Source organism: Erpetoichthys calabaricus, chromosome 2 (assembly GCF_900747795.2).
Source record: "Erpetoichthys calabaricus chromosome 2, fErpCal1.3, whole genome shotgun sequence".
Taxonomy (NCBI): domain Eukaryota; kingdom Metazoa; phylum Chordata; class Cladistia; order Polypteriformes; family Polypteridae; genus Erpetoichthys; species Erpetoichthys calabaricus.
The window spans coordinates 68,046,421-68,067,818 of NC_041395.2; the positions used below are offsets into that span (position 1 = coordinate 68,046,421).

A 21,398-nucleotide genomic window follows, 5' to 3' on the forward strand; every position below is an offset into this window, starting at 1 on the left:
ATCAAAAGAAACAATGTGACTTGTTTTTTGAGAGAAGAAGTTGTAAATTCAAGAGTATTATCAATCAAGAGGTTATGACATTTTGTTGCCCCAGAGTCTGTAAGAGCATGTGTCTGATAAACCTTCAATTAATATGCCTCTAAGCAAAAAAAATGTTTAAACAGTATTTGAGTACCAGAACTCCTCCCAACTGCCCTAACATAGAATTGATTTTCTAGTTTTCTTGTTTTTAGTCAGTTTGAGGAAGCTGGCAATGATATGACCTAGTCCTTCATTAAGCCATTGTGGTCTTTTTTTGTTTTTCTGCTGCAACTATGGTATTACCCAAAACCATTGGGTCCGTAAAGTCCTTATTTTCAGCAGCAAGTCTGGATGCCCTATGTAGCATTTTTATTTTCTTCCTAACTTTCTTTCCTTAGTGTGTGTACCTATTTTCAACACTACTATAGATCCACTACCTCTCCTAAGGTATTACCGATAGTTTAAGAAAGGTTTAAATGCAGAAATAAAAAATAAAGTGATAGTCACTTGCAAAATGGCAGCATCAAACTCAAAACAAAATAATGAAGCAATATACAAGCAGCACAATAATAATAAGAATAAAACTTTACCAGAAGACAAAACAAAAATTAGAAAAAGGAGTACAGAACCTAGCAGGAGAAAGAAATACACTTTAGGACCTACAACTTCACAACACAGTGTGGATATTTGTCCAAACAGTCTAGGCCTTCTGTGTACCACTGCATGTTATTTATTAAAATTATGTTTACTACCATTAATTCTTAAAGCTCTCTTTTAGGGTTGCAGCAAAGACTGTCTTTTTTTTGGGGGGGGGAAAGACATTTTGCAAATTCCATATGTAAAAATGTCAACCTGTTATGGCTGGTAAAAGAGTTTAGTCCACTATAATATTTTTGAATCATTTTTCATTATTTATTAAAGATTGTTTTTCCATTATGGAGTCTAAAACCTTAACAAATGAAAACCATGTTAATTGCTGAAATTGTAAGATGAAATAAATGAAAATTTTAGCTGCATAACTAATGATCATTATTTTTTTAGTTTTTTACAGCATATAAAATATCACAATATAGTGATAGTTAAATTGAACACAAACTGATAGTAGTAGTAGTAGTAATACTGCCCATGTACAAAGTACAGTGAAATTCCTACTTGCATGGAAGACCAACAAGCAACATATCACCATTCACTGGTGCTATAATAAACAAGAAATCGTTTAAAATACATAAAAGACAAATTCACTTACTGTACTCCTGAACCCAGGTATTTTAGTATGTAGGTGTCAGAGAATATCATTGCAGCATCAGGTGCAAAGTAAATGCCAACTCTAGACAGGATACTAGTCCTCCACAGGATTAAGCTACTAGTACGTAACTTAGTACTGACTCATTGCAATGTGAGAACTAATGCTATAAAGGGGGTCACTACTGTATTTTCCTGCAAACTGATTCTTTGTTCTGGTTAAAATCCACTATTGAATCTATGAGAGTCCTATGTGTATATACACTACTTTTCATCCAACTTTTGTATCAGTAAAGTATCTTGAGCTGATATTCACTATAACAGAAACTCATTTAATCTACCATGTCTTGTTATGTACGTTTCATTTTAACATGCGTATATCTGTTATTTTATGACTTAACTTCAGTGTGCTATGATATTCCCTCCCTCATTATTTGCAACCCTCAAGACAGGGTCAATATAGTTAAAGCATCAAAGTGGTTTACTTATGTTTTATGTAAATTTAATTTGCTTCATTACACATTTGTTGTACTCCATACATTATTGTGCCTACTACATTTTAGAAATATTTATAGTAACAACAGAAAAGCCTTCAAATCTTTTGTGTAGTATTGTGTTTAGCACAAAGAAAATTTGTATTCTTAAGAAACAACTGACAGCAATCTTTAGCATTTGAATTAAATATATTTCACTTTGAAGTAAAATATTCTTACACTTTCATTCTCATTTTCCTGTCTCCTAACCAAATCTCCTCCCAATCAAGAGCCAGAAGCTAATCCAACAGGCTCCATAGTTAAACAGGAACAGGGTCCAAGCACACCTCTATCAGTATTAAAACAGGATCCCCTGTCTGTACCACCTCAGCCATCCTATTCAGCAGTAGCAGATGATTCCAGCATTCAGGAGAATCAGGAAGAAATTCCTGCAGATCAGTTAGCCTTGAAGCAACTGTCTGTGGCAATAGAAGGCTCAACTGATGAAGACCAGTCGGACAGTGGTGGAGAAGGGATGTACAGGGAAAGGGATGAATTTGTAGTAAAGATTGAGGACATAGACTACCTGAAGGTAAGTTTCATTGGTTTGTTCCTTAATGTTTGTATTACTGATTAACTTTTTTTTATTTTCTTTACAATGTAAATTTAGACACCTTCCTGTAGCTGTTCCACAGAAATACATATCTGTGAGATTGCTATCTTTTGTTTTGTAATGTTTTAGTACGAAATCTATGTTATGATCATAATCAGAATTTAATGATTTATTTGTGCCTTGGATTATGCCAAACAACTCTGTATGACCCATTTTTAGCATTGCATTTGGCAATGCCAGTAACTAATAAGACATTATGGCAAGTTTCCAGTTTTGTTTTCCATACTTTTCTCTGTAGATATGGATTCCAAACTATTAGAAATATGTCAAGATGACTGAACTACAATTATTTGAAGAAAAAAAAAACAAACTAATGCAGGTTTTCAATAAGTACAAGGATTAAAGAAATATAACTGCTTATACATATAAACATGAAAGACAAAATGCAGGACAAACAAGTCAGACAAGCACAGAACTTAGTTCACTTTGAGGTCTTCTGGAGTTTCTTGCTTTTACAAAGTTTTTTGTTTAGTGTTTATCTCTAGGAATTTTAGTGTGACATCACAGCCAGGTCACTCTTCCTCTCTCAAATGCACAGTTGAAGGTAAGAGGGCTAAACCATTACATTAGTACTCAAAGCACTCTTCTTCCTTATTTAGTTGAAAGCTTTTAAAAAACAGGTTTGCCTGACAGTTATTTCTGGGCTTGTTACACAGTAACATTTATACGTAAGGAAGAAGGTCTTTAGTTGGTCGTTTACTTGTTCCTAGGAAATGAAAGACATACCACTGTCGTCTTTTTTGTTGAAAGTAGAGTAAATTATTATGCAGGCTGAGCAGGGTTCCCCAACTTTTTCATATGACTATATTATATATATATGAGACAGAGAGATATTGTACCTTTCTGAAGTTGTGTTTGCTTTTATAAGCGGTTAGACTATTTTCAATTTGTGCAAGATCCGAGTGTTGATAGCAGCTCTTCTCTTATTTCTGACATAATAAAATGAGCATCTCTGCATCTTGCTGATGGCTATATGGCTATATCCAAGTGACCTTTAGGTATTTGTTTTATATAAACGAGAAAACACTCTTTCTGTAATACAAAGTCTGTTATTAGCACAAAATTTGATGAACCATTTGCCATTGTTTTTGTTACCATTGACAGGTTTGCCCATAACATTTTCTGTGCTGCTGTTGTCACTATAATCTTTGGCACTCAGATCACACATGACTACTATTATAATTATCACCAGTTGAAAAAAAATCAATACGACTTACCTACAGACACTCTCAAAAGGTGTTCTTATCAGATTATAAAGAGGTGGATTTCACTTTCTAGTAGTTTTCTTGAATCAGGATGTTATGGTTCAATCTGAGATAAAGGAAGTCAGATTTCTTGGAAAAGCTAAGTTATCTGCTAACTAGGATGCTGACTCTAGTGACCTGATGTTAATTTTGTGATTCACCCCTAACCTTAATCCCTGTAGTACAGATTTAGGATTTCATTATCAAGATTTATTTTAACATGACCATTCCATCTTGGGTCACTGAGATGATCTGAGCTAGTTGCAATTTTTCATCATTGTCTATACATCGCCATTTAAGCAGTCCATTACATAAAGTATCTATCTATCTATCTATCTATCTATCTATTTGTTGTAGCTTCAGGTGTCATGCAATACTTAGATATGAGGGGGGCCTAGCCCAGTGGCTGTGGTTTCCACTAAATGAACAGTTGTCTGTCAGATAACACCTGGGCAAAAAACATAGAAAACATCTGAAACAACAGCTTAGCAATAGCAGAAATTATCTATGCCAAGATGAATTATTAGAACCTTATTCATAGGCTTTGGACTTCAAACCCTGAGCTTGGAGGGTTCAAATCCTGCTATGTGACCCTGAGCAAGTCACTTGACCTGCCTGTGCTCCAACTGGAAAAATAAAAACAAATGTAACCAATTGTATCATAAATGTTGAGTCACCTTGGATAAAGGCGTTGGCTAAATATGTAAATGTAAAAGTGCTAAAATACACTTCGACATGGTCATATTTGTCCCTCTGTATGTCCAATCAAAATGACTCCGCTCCTACTAGACCAATTTGTTTGAAATTGGGTAAATATGTTCTTGAAAAAAAAAAAAAAACTCATTAAAATTCAGTTTGTTGAAGTATTTAAAATGAAGCATGGTGTACACATTTTTCAAATTTCAAAAACACATTGAAAAAGCATTGCATTAGTGTTAAAAGTAATCTATTTTAAATCATGGAAACAGTACTGATTTAACCTTCTGAATTCATCTTTGAGAGAGATCTGTTTATCTTGTTTAACCTACGTGTTTTGCTCTATTACACCTCCAACAGCCACTCTTCATAAAAAATGAAATATTCCATTAGTTATTGTAATACAAGCAGAGTGTTGTGCATGTTGTCCAGAACCTGCTGTCATTTCAGCAGAAAAATTAATTTATAGGATTAGAGGCTGGCGCAAATCGGAATTCCGGTTTGGACATGGGAGGGTCCCTTCTGATTGCATCACAACTATATGATTTAATTATTTGTACATTATTTTGTATATATAATTGGTTTCATATTTAACATGATTAAAATTCATATGGCAGGGCATATGTTGATGAAGTGTTAAGTAGCAAATTTGGCTCCTTCAAGGATCTTGTGTTCCGAGTTCAGATGCAATGTCCAGTCATTGTACGTGTTGAGTTTACTACACATTCCATTCATGTTTGCATGGGTTTTCCTCTTATATCCTTAAACACGTTAGATTAGTCTACAGTAATTGGAGACTCTAAATCTGGGTCCATGTTAGAGTGGATATGTATACGAGTGTGGTCTGTAATGAGTTGGTTCCCTTCTAGTGCTGTGCCCTATCCTGGGTTCAATGTTGTCAGGACTTCCGTAGCCCCCTGCAACCCTAAATTTAATTAAGTGGGTTTTAGAATGTTATATTACAACAAAAATCTTTTAACATTCAGCTACTCACGCTGGTGTATTTTGTATAGCAGTCTGTTTTTTTTGTCCAACGTCCTTTTACTTGAACCTACCTGCAGCATCTACCATCTATCCTCAGCTTGAATCACTACAAGTATAGTGTCACAATGGTTTCCCTCCAGTGTGCCCCCAGCCTGTTTTATGAGTGGATGTACAATTTAAAATTATTGCAGTATTTTATATTACAACCACACATCATGCATATAAATAGCCATTTTAACACTGGTGCCTAAAGTACACTGCATGAGTACTTATGAGATAAGAAATGGTGCAAGTAGTTAAGGGTTAATGTAATATGAAATGTGTTTATGAAAATGAAAGATTAGATATAAATAAATTAACTTGGAAACCATCAGGGAGCAACTGTAAAAGTAGAAATCATTATAAACATTACAAGTTTTATATACCGTAGATACTCGCGTATTAGTCGATCTCACAGGTAAGTCGAGTGTATTGTTTAAGCCGAAAATTACAAAATTTGTTATGACCCGCGCATAAGTCGAGGGTAAAACTTGACAGCTATCAGAGATAGAGGGCGACAATCAGCTGTTAATGGCGACAAAACTCACTGTCATGTCACAGGCATTCCCCTCTGTGCTTGGAGAAATGCTAGACTCGTTGACTCTGCAACTAATCCTTGTGTGTGCGTGAGTTGCGAAATGTAAACAAAGGCAAGATGGCGTCGATACGTCACAAGGGAGCGAAGCGAGTGCAGAAAAGAAAACACTCGGCAGACGATGTTTTGCACATTATTGCTGAGTCGGACTCGGGTGATTTTTCAAAATCAGATTTTATTGACAGTGATCAGGAATCAAGCAAGAAGGTGAAATCCTTGCGTGTGTGTGAGTTGCGAAATGTAAACAAAAGCAAGATGGCGTCGATATGTAACAAGGGAGCGAAGCGAGTGCAGAAAAGAAAACACTCGGCAGACGATGTTTTGCACATTATTGCTGAGTCGGACTCTGATTTTTCAGAATCGGATTTTATTGACAGTGATCAGGAATCAAGCAAGAGAGTGAGAAGCCGGCATTAGCTGATCGGACACCAGCCAATGCCGCCCCAGCTGATTGACTGCCAGCTGAACGCATTCGCGCAGCCGATGCAGCTACGGCAAGGTTCGCGTGGGAGGAATACCCAGACATTGATCCGAACTGGCTACCGGAGTTCACAAGACAGCATGGATTGCTGTAGGACACAACAGATCACCCGCTGCTGGACTACTTCAGGCTGCTCTCTCCTGATGCTGCTTTTCAGCTACTGTCAGACGAGACAAACAGGTAGGCAGAGATAGAGGGCAACAATCAGCTGTTAATGGCGACAAAACTCACTGTCAAGTCACAGGCATTCCCTCTGTGCTTAGAGAAATGCTAGACTCGTTGACTCGGCAACTAATCCTTGCGTGTGCGTGAGTTGCTAAATGTAAACAAATTTAAACAAAGGCAAGATGGCGTCGATATGTAACAAGGGAGCGAAGCGAGTGCAGAAAAGAACACACTCGGCAGACGATGTTTTGCACATTATCGCTGAGTCAGACTCAGATTTTTCAGAATCGGATTTTATTGACAGTGATCAGGAATCGAGCAAGAGAGTGAGAAGCCGGCATGATCGGACACCAGCCAATGCCGCGCCAGCTGAACGCATTCGCGCAGCTACCGGACTTCACAAGACAGCATGGCTTGCTGTTGGACACGACAGATCACCCGCTGCTGGACTACTTCAGGCTACTCTCTCCTGATGCTGCTTTTCAGCTACTGTCAGACAAGACAAACAGGTAGGCAGAGAAATTTTTTGAATCGCGGGCTGCGCTTGCATTGCATTGATAGCGTGCGTTGCCTTGGTTCTTTTGATTCCAAATCTGGTTGCACATTGCAGCTAATGGTATGTTTGTTATCCAAAACCTGCAAAAGCTAATGCTCAAATTCAAGTATTTCACAGTTTAAAGAATTATTTAATGAATTTAGAAAAAAAACTAGCTAATGAGCAATAGTATTGCTGGCTTATAATTATTTCAAAGACCATGGGAAACGGCAGATGACCGGTGACTTAACACCGTGAAGCGTTGAGTGTACAATGTCATTAACCAAATTCTATGGACAATTGTGTTGCCCCGCGGATAAGTCGATTCTGTTTTTTTGAATGAATTTTAAGGCATAAATTTTTCGACTTATACGCGAGTATCTATGGTAATTATGCTTTTAAATTAATTCATACTGCAAATCCCTTTATACCAACACTTCAAATGAAGTAGCTGTTTAAAAAAAATCATTAAATATCTTAACAAAAAACACAACATTCCTGAGTTGATAATGGTTCATATGTAGATAATGGCAGCAAAATAAATTGTGTATTCACAAACGTTTGATGATAAAATCCTAAAAAATAACCATGCTAGCATTTATGAAGGTAGCATATTATTTTACAAAATGGATACACATGCATTGCTTTACTTTCTTATATCTAACATCATATAAGCAAGCTTTAGTCAATGCTTGAATTCATGAGCATCATCAATTTGCACCTATAGGGTGGAGAGGGAATGAGGCCATTTTCCCCTTTTCTAGTAGAAAAATTATTTGTTTGTTCCGTGCTGTCAGTTTTACTATTGGAACAAAACACCCAAAACCATGTAAGCAAAATGAACTAGTATGAAATAATTGATATTTCCCAAAATAAAGTAAAATATGTGGGGATTTGTTTTCATTATGTCTGTTATTATTGGCACAGATAACCCATAAGTTCAATTATCGATGACTTGTAGGAAAGTATGATAAGATGATTTAGTATACAGTGATCCCTCGCTATATCGCGCTTCGCCTTTCGCGGCTTCACTCCATCGCGGATTTTATATGTAAGCATATTTAAATATATATCGCGGATTTTTCGCTGCTTCGCGGGTTTCTGCGGACAATAGGTCTTTTAATTTCTGGTACATGCTTCCTCAGTTGGTTTGCCCAGTTGATTTCATACAAGGGACGCTATTGGCAGATGGGTGAGAAGCTATCCAGCTTACTTTCTCTCTCTCTCTCTCTCTCTCTCTCTTGCGCTGACGTAGGGGGGTGTGAGCAGGGGGGCTGTGTGCAGCTGCTTCCTGAAGGACATGCTGCACGGAGCTTCGCATACTTAAAAGCTCAAAGGGCACGTATTGATTTTTTTTATCTGTCTCTCTCTATCTCTCTTCCTGCTCCTGACAGAGGGGGTGTGAGCTGCCGCCTTCAACAGCTTTGTACCGGCGGTGCTTCGCATACTTAAAAGCCAGCCCTATTGATTTTTTTTTTGACTGCTTGCTTTGCACTCCTTTGAAAAGGAAGATATGTTTGCATTCTTTTAATTGTGAGACAGAACTGTCATCTCTGTCTTGTCATGGAGCACAGTTTAAACTTTTGAAAAAGAGACAAATGTTTGTTTGCAGTGTTTGAATAACGTTCCTGTCTCTCTACAACCTCCTGTGTTTCTGCGCAAATCTGTGACCCAAGCATGACATTCTAAAAATAACCATATAAACATATGGTTTCTACTTCGCGGATTTTCCTATTTCGCGGGTGGCTCTGGAACGCAACCCCGCGATGGAGGAGGGATTACTGTATAGGGATATCTAGAAATGCATTCAAAGATCTATTAAAATAAAATAAATGACATATCTTTAAGGATATCTCAAATGGATTTCTAGATGACTTGAAATAAATTCCTGTGATTTCAAGATGCCCACTTCTTTTCATGATATCTTAACATTTTTTCACGATTTGAGATATCTGAAATACAATTCAAGATGTACAAAATTTTACAGGATAAATGTTTTTAGTAGGACCTATTGTTATTTTAGAATATCTTGCACTGGGTTTCTCATCCTTTTGAGTTATCTTAAAATTTCCATCCATCCATCCATCCTCTTCCGCTTATCCGAGATTGGGTCGCAGGGGCGGCAGCTTGAGCAGAGATGCTCAGACTTCCCTCTCCCCGGCCACTTCTTCTAGCTCTTCCGGGAGAATCCCAAGGCGATTCCAGGCCAGCCGGGAGACATAGTCCCTCCAGCGTGTCCTGGGTCTTCCCCGGGGCCTCCTCCTGGTTAGACGTGCCCAGAACACCTCACCAGGGAGGCGTCCAGGAGGCATCTTGATCAGATGCCCGAGCCACCTCATCTGATTCCTCTCGATGTGGAGGAGTAGCGGCTCTACTCTGAGCCCCTCCCGGATGACTGAGTTTCTCACCCTATCTTTAAGGGAAAGCCCAGACACCCTGCGGAGGAAACTCATTTCAGCCGCTTGTATTCGCGATCTCGTTCTTTCGGTCACTACCCATAACTCATGACCACAGGTGAGAGTAGGAGCGTAGATCGACTGGTATATTGAGAGCTTTGCTTTACGGCTCAGCTCCTTTTTCACCACGACAGACCAATGCAGAGCCCTCATCACTGCAGATGCTGCACCGATCCGCCTGTCGATCTCACGCTCCATTCTTCCCTCACTCGTGAACAAGACCCCCGAGATACTTGAACTCCTCCACTTGGGGCAGGATCGCACTCCACCCTTTTCTGGCTGAGGACCATGGTCTCGGATTTGGAGATGCCGATTCCCATCCCAGCCGCGAACCGATCCAGAGAGAGCTGAAGATCACGGCCTGATGAAGCAAACAGGACAACATCATCTACAAAAAGCACTGACCCAATCCTGAGCCCACCAAACCGGACTGCCGGAGTACCCCCCACAGGATTCCCTGGGGGACACGGTCGAATGCCTTTTACAAGTTCACAAAACATATGTAGACTGGTTGGGCAAACTCCCACGCACCCTCCAGGACCCTGCTAAGGGTGTAGAGCTGGTCCACTGTTCCACAACCAGGACGAAAACCACACTGTTCCTCCTGAATCTGAGGTTCAACGGACCCTCCTCTCTAGGACCCCCGAATAGACTTTTCCAGGGAGGCTGAGGAGTGTGATCTTAAAATTTATTTCAGGATATCTCATTTGATTTCAAGGTACCTGACTTTACAGGAAGACCTAAAATATGTACTTTTTTCTGTGATCACAGTCCTCTTGGGGTATGCGAAAAAAAAATTCCAACATGCTCTCCAGAGACATATGGAGTTTTGGGGTCAGAGCGCAGGGTCAGCTATTTGTCCAGCACCACTGGAGTAATTGCAGGTTTAGGGCCTTACTCAAGGGCCCAACGGAGTAGCATTGAAATTGCCATAGAAAAGTGCCTGCCTATGACAGCCGAATTTAACATCTTCAACATAACTCCTGAGGTATGGCTGAGCAGTTGAACCATTTATAACATTTTCTTAATTGTATTACCTTTAACTTGTTTTTTCTGTTTTGTGTTACTTTTGCTGTTTAGTAATACATCACATAAACAAATGCATCCCTTTAACATGCTATATCGTGACCATTTAAACCCAGACTCATATGATCTGTCAAAAGCAAAGTAAAATCATATGCTTAAAAACAATCCAATTGTATAGATCTCTTTTTAGCATGGATGAAACAAAGAAATAGTAACCATATAGAAAGAAAGCACTCATCTTTAAATAATAATTGGTAGTTTACAACATTAGAAAATTTTGAAAAGAACAGGCTGTTTTCCCCAGCAAGTGTGCTAATCCGATTGACCTAATTTTCAATAGAGATGTGTGCTGAAGTACGCCGGCGGATCCATGAGCGCAGCAGTGCGTTTCACTCCGGAGATACACAGGCATACAAAAAGAGCAGGTATGATCTCCGAAAAGCCATTAAATAAGGCAAAGCACCAGTATGCCCACAAACTGGACTCTCAGTTTAACAGCACAGCAGACGCTCGTCGGATGTGGCAGGGTATTCAGCTGATCACAGACTACAAATCCCAGACACATGCAGCCAGTTTCACTCCCGGATGAGTTGAACGTGTTTTTTGCTTGCTTCGAGCTCACTAACACGGACAGGCCCGTGCAACCCCATGCAGCATCGCAAGACTCCAGCCCGAGGCTCTCCGAGGATGACGACTCAGCATCCGCAAAGCACCTGGCCCAGACGGACTCTCAGGTCGCATTTTAAAAACATGTTGCGACCAGCTAGCTGCTATCATTACGGATATTTTTAACACATCACTGAGAGTTTCATCTGTCCCCACCTGCTTCAAGCACACAGCCATCATATCCCTGTCCCAAAGAAAAATTAAGTAGACTGCCCTAATGATTACTGCCCAGTAGCACTTACTCCCATAGCCATGAAGTGCTTTGAGAGGCTGGTGCTAGAACACATCAAGGACATCATCCCTGACAGTCTGGACCCCCTCCAGTTTGCCTACCGTTGAAATAGGTCCACGGAGGATGCCATAACACTTCACACCACCCTGTCTCATCTGGAGAACAAGAACTGTTATGCCAGGCTGCTGTTTGTGGACTACAGCTCTGCATTTAACACCGTCATTCCATCCCACCTCATCGCTAAACTCCTGGATCTGGGGCTTAGCTCTTCACTGTGCAACTGGGTACTGGACTTCCTAACCGGCAGATTTCAGCAAGTGCATATTGGTGGAAAAGCCTCCTCCATCATCACCATCAACACTGGCACCCGCAAAGCAGCGTGCTGAGCCCCCTGCTTTACTCTCTCTACACCCATGACTAGGTAGCTAAGTACAGCTATAACACCATCCTCAAGTTTGCCAACGATACCACTGTAATAGGTCTGATCAGCGAGGATGATGAGACAGCCAACAGGGAGGAGGTCAGACTCTTGCCAGAATGGTGTCGGGACAACAACCTCACCCGCAACGTTAGCAAAACTAAGGAGATGATTGTGGATTTCTGCAAACAGGCAACAGAGCACAGCCCCATCTGCATTGGAGGTAAAGCTGTGGAGCAGGTCAGCAGCTTTAGGTTCCTCTGAGTCACCCTCACTGATGACCTTAAATTGTCAAGTCACACTGCAGCAGTAGTCAAGAAAGCCCAACAACGCCTCTATTTCCTCAAGAGACTGAATAAACCCTAGATGTCCCCTACAACCCTGTGCAGATTCTACAGGTGTACTGTGGAATCCAGCATCACATCCTGGTACAGCAATTGCTCAGTTCAGAACTGCAGAGCTCTGCAGTGTGTGGTGAACACAGCACAACAGATCACGTGCACACCGCTCCCTGCGATCCATTACATCCACACTACACGCTGTCTCAGGAAAGTGAACCGTATCAGGCGGGACCCCAGCCACCCTGCACGGTTACTTTTCACCCTCCTCCCAACAGGGAAGCGACTAAAGTCCATTCGGACGCGCACCTCCAGGTTCAGGAACAGTTTCTACCCAACTGCAATCAGACTCATGAACAATCAGTAACCTTGTGTCACCTCCACTGCTACCTGCACATATACTTCTGGCACTGTCTCGATTTATTCCTAGGATTCTAGTTTTATTTATTTACTTATTATATTCATTTATTTATTGTGTGTGTGTTTTTTTTTTTGTCTATGTTAACTGTCTGCAGGGGCACATGCAAGCAAGCATTTCATTGTACATGGTACTTGTACACATAACAATAAAGAATTGAAATTATGTTATTGTGCAGAGAAAACAACAAACAAAAAAAGGTTCTTTGGTGTATCATATCATGGAGGGAAGACTGTGCCAGTCAGTTCCTTTTGAAGCAAGCTGCTACTGTAGAGTGCTTCAAGTTACAAGTACTGGATAAGCAACAAATTATATGAAATGACATTTATATTAACAATATGTGATTGAGCCCTTATTTAGGTATTTGCTCTCCTAGGCAACTACTGTAATGAGAATTTCTACCTGTTAAAAGTTTAACTAGTTTATAGGGCCAGGTATTAAAGGGATACAGTTGTTACAGTGTATACAATAATATGTATTATGTGTATAAGTGAAGAATTTATGTGATGATTGTCATGTATTCCTGAGGTAAAACAATTTTGGCAGGGTCAAGTATGATGTAATATTCACACCCACATCCTCTTACAGAGAGGCAAACACCAACTAATAAATAATTTTACAGTGTGTGATGCTGCTCCTGGTAATTTTATGCTATTATTTTAATGGATTACACAATTTAAAATGGCTATCTTGATATCTGGTAACTTTTAAGTTGTTTTTAATAAAGAAGGTATACAGGACCGTGGTTGATCAGGGTTTTTAAATCAGCAGGATAATTTTCAGGTTGCGGAATTAGTTAACATTTATTTGTGGACTGAGGCTTTATTGTTGTGGTTACTGGGGGATGTAGTTCTTTACAATGATATCTGTACAGGGCACTATTTTGAGACAATTGAACATATATTTGGGCTCCTGCAAAGTCTGTTTTGCATAAAATTAAAGAATGTGTATACCTTTACTGAGGGGGACTTGTATAATTTTTAAAAAATGTATATTGTGCGGGGCGGCACGGTGGCACAGTGGGTAGCGCTGCTGCCTCGCAGTTGGGAGACCTGGGGACTTGGGTTCACTTCCCGGGTCCTCCCTGCGTGGAGTTTGCATGTTCTCCCCGTGTCTGCGTGGGTTTCCTCCGGGCGCTCCGGTTTCCTCCCACAGTCCAAAGACATGCAGGTTAGGTGGATTGGCAATTCTAAATTGGCCCTAGTGTGTGCTTGTGGTGTGTGGGTGTGTTTGTGTGTGTCCTGCGGTGGGTTGGCACCCTGCTCGGGATTGGTTCCTGCCTTGTGCCCTGTGTTGGCTGGGATTGGCTCCAGCAGACCCCCGTGACCCGGTGTTCGGATTCAGCAGGTTGGAAAATGGATGGATGGATGTATATTGTGCAATTTACAGCTTTTATATATCAACATTTTTATAGTTACTAAATAAAAATCACATCTTTAGTACCATTTTGTAGGTTGCAGTCATGTTGATGCATCTATATTTTGATATTTTTACTTTTAAATATTCAAAATTATTTACCTGTTAGTAGTGATGTAAAACTTTATTATTTAACACTGTACTTTTTTCTAAGCCCGCTTAATCCTGATGAGGGTCATGGGGGACAGGAGCCTATCCCAGCAAACATAGGGCACAAGGCAGTAACAATGTTCTGGACAGATATCCATTCCATTGCAGGGTGAACAGACTCATGCACACACTAGGGACAGTTTAAGACTGCCAGTTCACCTAACCTTCATGGCTTTGGACTTTGGGAGGAAAACAGGACCCGGAGGAAACCAACACAGACATCGGAAGAACACACAAATCCATGCAGGGAATGACCCAGGACACAAACCCTGGCCTGCTTACCGTTAGGCAGCAGTTCTATAACTGCACCAGTGTGCTGTTCTTTATTATTTAATAAAAGTAGTTAATTCATACTACACATTAAACACTTACAGAACAAAATAGTTAAAATATAAAGTTGGCCTTTAAAGAATTACTACATCAAAACTAATAAAAGTGTAAATTACTAATAAATATAATTATTATACCTTTATGTGGTCATATATGTAGTTCTCTATTCAGCAGAACAAAACAGAAAATTTCCCCATTTTGAGGTTTGCTTGAAATCTAGATTTATCCAAATGTTACATGTATTATTTTTTAAGTGAACTCCTAAACAGGTAAGTTGATAGGTAGATTTTTATCTCATATGAGTATGTTTCCAGATCTTCAAATGAAAATGGTGTCACCTCAAAGTTTCTATAATAGCTATAACATTAAATTGGCTGGAAAGTGGGTTTACTTTTCTTGAGTCCCGCCATCATATCCATGATAGTAAGTGTGAAATATGGGATCTACTTTTTTTTTTAAAATGTACAGTAATTATGCATTCATTTCAGCTTTGGGCTATTTGATTGAGATACAAGTAAAGCATTTTTTACTTTCTATTTTTGGGATCTACAGCTGTTTTTATTTTACTAAATCAGCACATGAAATGTATGTTGTCAAGACGAATTACATTATATTGTAAATAAACAATGAATCTTATCTTTAAAACTGTTCTAGAACTTAGTTTTCATTTACTTTAAATAACCAAGATAATCTGTACTACAGTGTAAAACTAAAAGTTTATTTTTTCATAGATAACTAATTATTATTATTCTGTTCATAATTAGTTTATACTATCCACTTGGTGCTGAAGTTGTTCTGTATATTTTTCATAGACTTTACATGTACTGTATATAAACTGAAAGGTTCTAAGTTTTTAAATTCATCTTCAACTTCTTTTCCCTTTTACAGACAACACTAAAAGAAGGGAAAGAGCCGCCTGCAATTTGGAAAGTACAAAAGGCACTGTTACAGAAATTTGTACCAGAATTACGAAATGGAAATAGAGTATTTTCTGGAACAAACAGTGTGAGTAAAATTAATTAAAATTCATTTTAATCATTTCTAGGTACATTTAACAAATGTATGTACATATATTATACATAAGCTAAGACTGAAACAAGGCAGAAGTAATCATGCATGCTTTGCTCTGTGCTCCCGTCAGTGCTAATTTCTATCACTTTACTATCAGCACAGCGGTCCTACACTCAAAGATAACAGTGTACATATTTTAAAGGTAAAGATGCTTTTGTCAGCTTCCCCTCATTGACCTATACCATATTTAATTTATGGAGATCACCAAGGGCCTCTTTTATAAACAGTGCATATGCACAAAAATGTTGCATATGCCAGTTTCCACGTACACTTTGCAATGTATAAAATCTAAACTTGGTGTAAAGACACGCATATTCTCAAGGCAGCCTCAACTGCGAATGCACTTTTCTGCTCAATTTTGTGAACTGGTGGCACCTAGTGTCAAAGCAGTGCTACAGTTTCTGTGTGATCTCCCTTTTTCATATTCGCATCATTGACCAAAGATTTGTCAAATATACAAAAATGAATTGTATAGCATTTACAAATTTAATTTACTTGATTGTAATCATTCTGTAACAATATAATGGTGTGCAGAATGAACTATTCCAAATACCATAGCTGCTTCAGCGTTGGTACTCTCAGTGTACCACTAAGAGTATTTTAACCCACTGTATATGTGTGTGGTATCATAGCTGCACAGCAGGTGATCGGAAAGCTCTACGGCAGGATGTGTCCAGAGTGTAGAGAATTATCGGGATACAGAATCTAGCCCTGGAGGACATTTATAGCACACACTGCCTAAGGAAAGCCACCAGCATCTGCATGAATTCCACTCACCCATGCCACAGTCAATTTGAAGTTCTCCAGTCTGGTAGATGCTTCAAAGCCTTTCCTGCATTGACCTCGAGACTCATTAGTTTCATCCATAGAGCTATAAATGCACTCAATCAGTCCATCAAGTGCTCCCGGTAGAAATGTTTGTACTTAAAATTACAATTACCTCACTGTAAACTTGCACTACAACTGTAACATTGTTCAACCTAAGCCACTTTATGAACCATTTGCACTATATGTACAATTTTTGTACTTATGTTTGCATGTTGTATATTTTCCATTATTTTTTTATCATATTATTATTATTATTGTTATTTTATCATTTTATAGGAATATAAGTTTATGGAGGATCTGCATATTGAATCTCATTGTACCAAACAATGACAATAAAGGAATTCAGTTCAATTCAATAGAATAAAGCTTATATTTAAAGATGATGTTAGAATACTAGGATGTATACTTGATATCATTTTTATGATGAAATCCATTCAATTATGTATATTACATTTTACAGATAAATTGTTACATTAATTTAAATAATGTATACTATTAATAATTAAACATGTGAGGGCACGCTGGGACAGCGGTAGCAATGAGCTAGCACCCCATCCAGGGATTGTTCCTGCCTTGCGCTTGATGCTTGCTAGGCCTGGTGCGTTCAATGTTCTAGAAAAGGCTTACAGCTAGTTTTACATTATAGAGCTCATTGTGTGGCAATTGACTACATGGAGAAAGAAAATGGGAGGACAGAAATTGGGGGTTGGTATGTTTGTCAGAGATAGTACTGCTGCATTAAATTATTTCATTCAGGGTCGCTCATGTCCCAGCAAGCATTTTGCGGGAGGCAGAAAGAATCCCTGGATGGTTCGCCAGCTCATTGCTACCACTGTGCCCCCATGTTTAATACATGCTTTAATGCATTTCATCATGAAAATGATATCAAGTATACATCTTATTATTCTAAATGTTCAGAGAGCTATAATATCATGAATATAATGTATTGTGTGGCGATCTCTGCCTGAGCGCTCCTATCTATAAAAACAGAAAACCAGTTTAAGAAGCATGTAGTGATTCACACATATAGAACACACAGAATTATGAAGCATTTAACATTCTACTTTAGGTACGATGGAATTTGAGAAACTGTAGTAAATTAAACATTAATTTTAAGGTGAAGTTTACAATGTTCTACTTTAATCTCAAAATTTCCACTTTAATGACAAAATAAACTACAGGATTAAACTCTATACTTAGACCTCTTTTTTTCTTTACTGTGTCCCTAATTTTTTTCTTTTCTCTGTGCCCTAATAGGCTTCCGTATAACACTGATGGTGGGCTACGACTCGCCTTTTCAACTTGACTTTGATTTCTGACCACTTCTTTTTTATTTTGGGCACTGTGCAACTTTCTGAACTTGAACTTTTGAGTACCACTCAATCAATTCCCTTTTGTTGCTCATACCACTGCCTAAGTCACCCAAAAGTGCTTTTTCCTTGCTTCCACTTTGCATTCGCTGCAGTTTTTTTTCCATACTTTTGCCACTGCCTTTTTATAAAATGCTTAATGTAAGGAGCTATTTACATTGATTTGCGTATTCAAAGGGGCATAATTCTGGGAGGATTCAGGTTGGTGCAACAAGTACGTGCACATGCGTTACATTTCACGCTGACTGGGATTTATGGAGTGAAAGTGCGTGGAAGTTGGCTTACGCATGGTTTTGTGCATTTAAATTTTTTTGTGCGTACGCACATTTCCACTTTTGTCCATGTGAATTCTACGCATGGCGTTATACATGAGGCCCCAGGTATCCAGAACTTAAGACAATTTAGTCCAGGGTAAGATGTATGCTGCCTTTGAACTACTGTGTATACAGCATATTGTAAATGAGTACAGTCTCTCTGAACATAGATATATTTCTGTGTCTACACTGTAGTCACTGAATTTCACAGAAAGAAATTATATGATCACATCCTTGGTTAAATTCTATAAATATGTAACGTTCCAGTACTTAGTATGTCTGACTTTTTTTTAACTGATCCTTCTTGACATAGAGTGGATATGTTCACTGCAGTTTGTCACATCTATCCTGTTTCCCTCCTGGTGGAAGACTTCCTTGAGTGCCTTGATGTTTGATGTGGAGTTCTATAAAACGTGTGTCTTCAGAATACACCATGGGTGCTCAGTAGTGTTCAGGTCGGTCAGCATACTTGACCACTCCAACATTTTCACTTTGATCATCCTTAAGAAGGCAGCAATGGCCTTCGAAGAATGTTTGGAATCTTTGCCATGCTAAAAAATTGCCAGACAAACCTAGACTGTGAAGAGAAGTTTGCATCTTTTATTTCATGATTTTGCAGTACATCTGAGAATTCATGAATTTATTCAGTTCTTCCACATCTTTGGCACTCATATAGCCCCATATAAGAATGTTGCATTTGCTGAAGTATCCCCACTTTCATTAAATGTCCCTATATCAAGCCATTCAAATTTCTAGGTCACAAGCACATGAACAAAAAAAGCTGTTTCAGCTTGTGACTTGTTATTGGTATAATCCCCTCACTTTCCACCCCTCACCGAAGGGATTGAGAACACAGTTCAGTATTTTTTCCCACTTCTAATTGTCCTCACTTCATCTTACCAATGCAAAGACAAGCATGATTACAAATGAGAAAAGAAATCAGAGAGGTCTTGGAGGGATGGGTGAGTGGTTAAAGTGATTGCTTGGTAAAGTGAGCACGATTAGAAATTGGATTAAAAAAATTTTTTAAAAATCTTGCAGTTTTGTTGACCCCTTCGTTAGGGACTACCACCTGCAACCCAAAAGTGGTTGAGAAGCACTGGTTTAGGTACATGTTCGTTGTGTGTGATTAGCTCTAGGGCCCTGTCCAGGGTAGTTTCTGATCTTGTGCTAAGAAAGGCATTGTCCCCATCCATGTTGGTATGAAATGTATGTATTTTGTTTATTCCAGACATGAATGGCAAGATAAGAGCAACAACAAGACAAAAAAATAAATAAAAACTCTAAACCTTTGTGGGTCAGCTGCATCAGAAGGCAGGAGATGTATGAATTTTAGCACAAAAACCCCAGTTTATTGTACAAAATGTAATGTTTCTCTTTGTCTATTAGTAAACAGAAATTGTTTCACGGACTGGCATGAAAAATAATTTTAAAGTAATGTTTTAGATAATTATGTAATTATATGCACATAGTTACAAATTATTCTTTGCTTTAGAGTAATGTGTGTGTGTGTGTTTATTTTTTAATAAAAATATAACTGCAGTTGTAATGTTTGGGTGATTCTTTATGTGCCAGAAACTAAATGTTTCCAAAAAGAGGGAAAACCTTGTGACAAACAATATAACTTTGCAATGCTATGGGGTATGAAATCTAAATTTGGTTTAATGATAGCTGACAGATTAGGGCAAAAAAGAAAATTGATTCCAGAGTTGTGCATCATAAAATGTCTTGGTTATGTACAGTAAAATAGGGATTTCTGTCTAGAAAAACTGTAAAGCAACACATTTTTGGGGTGTTATATTTAATTGATACTGGTGTAAACAAAAAGGTTTTAATCATATAAATATCATATAAAAGTTGGTGTGTTGTATGTACTACTCTTCAGCCATTTGCAGTTCCTTTCTTATATAAGCATAATAATAGACATTTGTTTTTTGGGTATGTAATTTAGGCGCAATAGTGCCAAACTCCTCTTTAGGGCATAAGTGGTTAATAAATTCTGCTGTTGCTTTTGAAAATTAAGTCTGGCTTGTCTGCCTCACTCGTCCTGGTCCATCCCAGTCATGACTGTTCATGCTCTGGATACAAGAAGATGATCATGGCTGCGAGTCTGAGGGATCTCAGACCGTAACAGGATTATTTTCCCCCCTTTTCATTTGGTAATTTAAAAATAATTCATCTTGTAACATTTTTTCCCTTAGTATTTCAAGTATTATTTTCAGTGTTCGTTTATAACATTAATGCACAAAGTAGCCATTCCTAATATGATTTTTGTTATTGCTTTTCTTACAGTATCTTGGGTACTTTGGGGATGCAAAGACAAAGTACAAGCGAGTTTATGTTAAGTTCATTGACACTGTAAACAAAAAGGAGTACGTCCGTGTCTGCAACAGGAAACCTAGATGTAAACCTTTGCATTCAATGAGGTACCAATTAATAGTTGTTTACTTTTATGAATGTAAGCTCTTAGTTTTCAATACTGGGTTATTTTTAGACTTTGAATGTTTTCCCTTTTTTTGGATTATTTTGGACAGTAATTCCTACTTATGCTATGACTTGTGGTTTGCTTTCTATTGCACTGTTAAGGTTTCAGCATTTAACAGATAAACTCCATAAAAATAGCTATATTAATATAGACGTTTAATCAGTAAATGTCTATTCCATGTATTATGTCTATTCTTGTCTGCTAAGTTTTTCCTTACCATGCAAAGTTGAAGTTATTACCAAGCACAGAACTGAAATGTGAAATATTTATTGGAAGATCAGAAACAAATGGAATATCATCATGCATGACATTACATGTTGGTTACTATTTAATGAACTCACTGAATTATTTAAGTTTTGTATATAACTATTAGGGAGCCATAACAAAGGGAATTTTTTTTTCTTTTGTACTTGTTAGGAGTTCTCAGTCCCGGTCCAGCAGCGCCAAGCCTGCAACAGCTTCTGCACCTTCACCTGCTCCCAACAACTTGACCCAAAAAGTGCCCTCAAATAAAACATCTGCCTCAAAGCCAAAAGCAAAACAGCAGAAAGTAAAGGCTGAACCTCCTCCAAAAAAACGGAAGAAGTGGAAGGAGGTGTTTTCTCCTTCTCCTTCAGAGTCTTCACAAGAGGCACAGAGTGAAGATGATGGTAAGCTGCTTTATTGTCTGTTACATGGGAAGACACTAGTAGCTTTAATCTCTTTATTAAAAGTATGCATTCTATTTTGACT

General features: G+C 38.5%; 1 protein-coding gene across 1 annotated transcript in view; it reads left to right on the plus strand.

The window, feature by feature from the left end:
- Positions 1-21,398, plus strand: part of qser1 (glutamine and serine rich 1) — a 163,764-nt gene that overhangs the window by 107,873 nt on the left and 34,493 nt on the right. Inside the window, exons 5-8 of the mRNA XM_028793880.2 lie at positions 2,027-2,328; positions 15,487-15,603; positions 20,474-20,607; positions 21,084-21,316. Coding sequence (XP_028649713.1) covers positions 2,027-2,328; positions 15,487-15,603; positions 20,474-20,607; positions 21,084-21,316 — 786 coding nt within the window. The remainder of the gene's footprint in view (positions 1-2,026; positions 2,329-15,486; positions 15,604-20,473; positions 20,608-21,083; positions 21,317-21,398) is intronic.